Below are 6,000 nucleotides of genomic sequence, written 5' to 3' on the forward strand. Positions count from 1 at the left end.
TTTTGATTTAAGTTATTATTTTATACATTAAAACATGTCGTTGAATTATGTTTTTGGCTACGTCATTTTCCACCGATTGAAACTAAAATTTTTTTTAGTACAACAAACTAAACCGAGCGTTTAACTATATACAAAACCCATTTGTTTTATATTTTATAATTGGCACAAATTTAATGTTGATTAACTAATAAATAAAATTTGCACTAATATTATTATGGTAATATAAGTAATGATGTGATGTATTGTTAAGGTAATATAATTAATAAAATTGTTAAACTGAGTGAAATATAAAAAGACTGATAATGTAATTATATTAATGAAATTATTAAAAAGACACTATACTTTCTTTTTTATATTGTTATTCATGTTTTCAAACAATTCTCATTTATACTACTATCCATGTTTTCAAACAGTTTGTTCCAAAAGGTACTTCAGTTTTAATAATATAAATAAACTAGAGTTTGTATATATTTTTTACTTTTTAATACATTGATATTTTTTCCATAATTAGTGTTATATATTTTAGACGGGTCATAATATAACTAATTGTATTCAAAAAACATGGACCGAATAAAGTAATATGACTATTTTTGGTACATATATCCGAACCCCTTTCAGATAAATTTGTTATTTAGATATTTTTAGATCATATACATCAGAACCAAACTCATCAAGGCCTAGAATGATCCAATTCAAAACCCACACATAAATTAATAATATTCAAGCGGAGCCTAATTTCAAAACAAAAAATAAGGATACCCAAAAAGAACAATTTGTACCTAAATGGATAGTCAATGTTCACGCATAACTGATTTTATAAACTAATAAAAGGACTATTTCTATGTGTTTGGCTAAATTAATTGAAATAGAAAGAATTTTTTATTTAGTAAAATAATTATATGGAGTGAATAATTAAGTGACAATAAATGTAATACATTTTTATTATTTTGATTTAAATTATCTTTGAATTATGTTTTTGGCTACGTAATTTTTCACTGATTAAAACTAAAATATAAAAAAAAAAATTAGTAAAACAAACTAAACCGATCGTTTAACCATATGCAAAATCCAGTTATTTTACATTTTTTGATTTTATAATTGGTACAAAATTACTAAAAAGAAACTATATTTTTTTTCATATTATTATCTATGTTTTCAAACAGTTATCATTTATACTGCTATTTATGTTTTCAAACAGTATCAAATGTACTTCAGTTTTAGTCATATAGATAGATAAAACAAATAGGAGATAATGTTACGTTTCATTGAAAACTTGGTAATTGCTACTTGCTAATCCAAGCTATCGTAATTAATTTTTGTTATATAATTATGAAAACAAATTAGGTTTTGAAAAGTCAAACAACGCGGGAAAGGACAATACCGTTAAACAGTGATAACGACCTTAACCGTGATGTAAAATCTTTTCATCTCCCCTTTCTCTCTTCTTTTTTCTTTTCACTTTTCTTTTTTTTTTTTCCCAAATTGTTGATATAAATGGAGAAGGGGCAAGCCCAATTACAAGACCGAAGTCCACATACACTACAAATCCGAAAAAGACAACAAGCCCACAGGCCGTCCAAGAACAGTTAATGGGCCAACGACCCAACACCCAAACCACGAGACACCCGACGACTTCGGCTGGTCCACGCGTCGAGGAGACCGGATACGTGGAATGATCAGGACCGTCGGAGTGACACGCATCGCTTCCGTCTCCACTCAACCGTCACCGCTTGGAAACATCGCCGGAACTGCCTCGCCGGAACTGCCTCGCCGCAAAACTCGTTCCGACGGAGCTCATAAGACCGAAGAGCCTCCGTCGAAACCACCACCTTTCTTCAACGCTAGATCTTCTTCCCGGAGAGATGCATCGAACCAATCGAGATCTCCTCCGCTTAAAGCAAGCCGACAACCACTTGAAACGCACAAAGCCACCAGAGCGCATCAATCGTCCTCCGACGAGAGCACCTCCATCAGATCAATCTCGACATCGCACAAACGAAAATGATACCCTAAAAAAACGCAACTAGGAAACAAACAAGAGCCGGCGACGCAAGGCAAAGAACACCTTCACCCCCCCGGAGACTAGAGCCGGCGAAAGCGGAGCTGAGGAAGCCTCCACCTCCCGGAAACAAGGCCGGCGGCGATAGAGCTCTAGAAGCCTCTACCTCACGGAAACGAAACCTACTCTAAAACAGCCAGCTTCACCACCCAATCCTCCACACGATTGCGTTGTTACTCCAGACGCCGCGCCCCCAAAGATGATGGTTCACTCCCGGAGGTGACGACGACGGAAAAGACCCGGACCAGAGCTTCGCCAAGGCAAAAGGAAGAGGACGCGTAATATAAACCGGGGAACTTTCTCATCGGAAGAATGGAGGGCTCCGGCGATGGCACGCTCGCTCACGCGCCGGCCGTCCGCCGGACCCTCGATCAGATCTACTTTCTCTTTCTTTCTTTCTCTCTCTTTCTTTCTTTCTCTCTACACCTTGAGTCTATTTTTGCTATTATTTTCACTTTTCTATTTTTGCTATTATTTACTGTATTTTCTAAATCGCAGAAAGAAAACAAAAGAGAGATTTAGTGTTTCCTTTGACCAACGGTGAGAACAATTGTGTCGGTAGTCACAATAAAAATGTAGGGTATGGTTTTACCCCCCAAAAAAAAAGTAGGGTATGGCAACATTCACTATTTTATGACGGGTGCTCATCAGTTACGTATAGATTTGTTTTAAAACAATTAATTATATAAGTATTTTGTTTTTTTTTCCAGTGTCTTAAATATGTTTCTTAATGGAACATCTCACCTATTTATATTTTTTTTTAGATGAGAAACCCTATTATAAATGTAAGAGCATCTTTAGTGGTAAATCACTCAAAACTGAATTTCTCATATTATTTTATTAATATGTTAACTAAATAATTAAATTGGTAATTAAATTGGAAAATTTAAAATGAATTATAGTGTGGATGAGAGACAGTCAGATTATTACGGAGGTCCTCTGCCAAGGAGCGTCTTTATTCTTTCGCTTTCCATTTCTCCTACTATTTTTTTATTAGTTTTTCTAGATAAAAACTCGCTTAGAAAAACACTGTTGCGCATGCCCTAAATTTAGAACATCTCAAATCAAACTTTTTTTATTTTATAATAGAATAAAAATAGGTTTATTCTATAAATAAATGATTTTTTGGGTGGTTTGACAAAACACGTCTCGATTACAAAAACTGCCTATTTAGTAATTCATTTTTTTTGTTCATTACTTTATTTTTGTTCTAAAATAAAATATTATTTAAATATAACTTAACTCCATTATAAAGTTGTTATATTTTGAAAAATATATATTGAACCATTTGAAATGGTCTTAATTTAGTTGTATGTGCATATTATTGCTTCTATAATATAGTTCATCTACTTTTACGGAAAAAATGGAGAAATGTTATTAAACATCTATATCTAGAGATGAAACTAGCATTATTCTATATTTTGAAAAAACTTATTATAAAAGTAAAATACATTTTCTATATTTTCCCTAAAATAGAATTAAGAATTCTATTGTAAAAAAGAACATTAGAGTGAACTTATATTAAAAAAAAATTAAAAAAAATAGAGAAATCACAATACTAAAAGGGCAATATGCTGAGTTTCTAGGCTGCCACGTCACCAAAAATAATCAGCCAATCAGAACATTTCGTTTGAACACGTCAGCCAGGCCTCACAATTGTTTTTTTAATTGGTCCAACTGGACCCAAAACACACAAAGAAACACGGGATGAGGCTTTGCTTCACCTCTACCAGTTCGTCTTCTCCAATTGAAGAGCAAAGAAACCAAGTAGTAATCGAGCCATTTCTACACAATCAATACGTTCTTAATGATTTCGTTCCATCTTCCTCTCTTTTTCCTTCTTTGGATTTGTCCGATCGATTAGATCTGAAATTCGCGAGCTTTAGGTCAACTGGTTTCGTCTATGTGCAGTTCAAGGAGCTAGCTCAGGCTTATGAGGTTCTCAGCGATCCGGAGAAGCGTGAGATCTATGATCAGTACGGTGAGGATGCGCTCAAGGAAGGAATGGGTGGTGGAGGCGGTGGTCATGACCCCTTTGATATCTTCTCATCCTTCTTTGGTGATGGTGGTGGACACCCTTTCGAAGGTTAGTCTCTCATCTCCCAATCGGTTTTGAGTTTTTGACTTTTGAATAGATGATAAAGGTTTGATTTTTTTGGTTTTGATTAGGTAGCAGCAGCTGTGGAAGGAGGCAGAGGTGTGGTGAAGATGTTGTTCACCCTCTGAAGGTTTCCCTTGAGGATCTTTATCTCGGGATAACGAAGAAGCTCTCGCTTTCTAGGAAGGCTTTGTGCTCAAAGTGTAACGGGTTAATACTTTTTTAGGTTTATGAAAGAGTTGTTTGGTGACGTTAATTTGATTTTTATGATGGCAGAAAGGGTTTGAAGTCTGGAGCTTCGATGACTTGCGGTGGATGCCAGGGATCTGGAATGAAGGTTTCTGCAGAACGATGAAAACATTGCCAAGTCTAAGTCTGATGCTTTTGATCTGTGTGTGGTCATAAAAGCTGTTTCTTTCTTTCTTTCTCCGGACGGCTTATTTGCTTAAAGTTCTTTTTTTTGTGTAGGTAATGAGGGATCTTTCATGGTGTTATAGTGTACTGGGAGCTCAGTTGATCATATGAGTTGCGTTGGAGATCTTGCATGACGTCTTCAGGAAACCAGTAAGATTAATCTTATTAAGGTCTTGAAGCGATAGATTCCGTTTTCTCTTTATAAATAAACAATCAACTTGAAGCTTGCTCTGCTGCAATCAGCTTCTACTTTGTTAATCATGGACGCACAGTGAAAGCTGTATAAACTTTTTCTTTTTTTTTTTTGCTGTAGAAGCAGTTCCAGAAGTTGGATTAGCATTAAAGAGGGTAAGAGTTTGTATGTGAGGAAATTGCAAGAAGTAGGATGATTTGTGTTGTTGGATGACTCAGAAGGCAATGACAAGCATGAAAAGATCTGATTGACTTGCAAATGCATGGGAAAGTATCAAGATGGTCCAAACGTTAGAGTCGTGAACGACACTGATAATGTGATGAGTGATGACTGATTCAGATAGAGAACACCTTCCAAAGACCGTTTGTGCAGTATGTGAAAACAACTGTTACAAGTTTCTTTTGCTAAAGAATATTGTAGAGAAGGTCTTGAGATCTTTGCTAAAGACTGTCATAGAGAGTCGTGAGTATGTCTCATATTGAAAGTCTTAAAAATGATCAAATTGAAATATGCATTATGTGGTCTCTCTCATTGTAAACATGTCTTCGTGTGCATTTTAGAGTGGAATATTAGTTAAAAAAGGCAACTTTATTAGTTAAGATATACATATTTTATGTACTTGGTCCTGATGAAAACAAATATATTGTGCTAAGGCTTGCAAATATCAACTTAAGCAAAAAGCCTTTTTGAAAGGTACGAATCCTACAATCCTATTATATTAAAGAATGAAACTACAGAAGACTATTTTTATTTTAAACTAGGGGTTTTTTAAATTTCTGTCCCAAATTTTGTTTACATTTTGTTTCCTTCTATCTAGAAGACGTTATGGCAAAACAAAAGATAGCTTTTTCTTTAATTTTGTTACTTCCGACTTAATTTAATACCAGTTTTATAATTAATCCAACTACATTTTTTCTCTAAAATTTTTAGTATATCTTTCCTTCAGTGTTTTCCAATCAATAGGAAGGAAACTGCATATCTTCCGATAAAAATTTTAAATAGAATCATGAAGTTTTGGCTGTCAACAACTAACAAACCATATATATATTTGGACTATGCAGAGATATCTAAACGAATATTCAAGATGCGAGAAATATGACTATGCAGAGATATCTAAACGAGTATTCAAGATGCGAGAAAGATGATGAGATCATCTCTGTTCAAAATACTTCATTTTCTCAGCAAACTGAGGTACCAAAACAACAAGCTCCCCTCAATGTAATCTGTATTTTTAGA

At 34.5% G+C, this 6,000-nt stretch overlaps 1 protein-coding gene across 1 annotated transcript; it reads left to right on the top strand.

The window, feature by feature from the left end:
- The first annotated feature begins 3,624 nt into the window (after positions 1–3,624).
- Positions 3,625–5,290, top strand: LOC106448009 (chaperone protein dnaJ 2-like). Its single transcript, XM_013889947.3, has 5 exons — positions 3,625–4,145; positions 4,229–4,367; positions 4,434–4,548; positions 4,626–4,721; positions 4,885–5,290. The coding sequence occupies exons 1-3, from the start codon at positions 3,767–3,769 to the stop codon at positions 4,510–4,512; spliced, it is 597 nt and encodes a 198-aa protein (XP_013745401.1). The 5' UTR covers positions 3,625–3,766; the 3' UTR covers positions 4,513–4,548; positions 4,626–4,721; positions 4,885–5,290.
- The last annotated feature ends 710 nt before the right edge of the window (positions 5,291–6,000 follow it).

This window comes from Brassica napus, chromosome C3, assembly GCF_020379485.1.
Source record: "Brassica napus cultivar Da-Ae chromosome C3, Da-Ae, whole genome shotgun sequence".
Classification (NCBI taxonomy): domain Eukaryota; kingdom Viridiplantae; phylum Streptophyta; class Magnoliopsida; order Brassicales; family Brassicaceae; genus Brassica; species Brassica napus.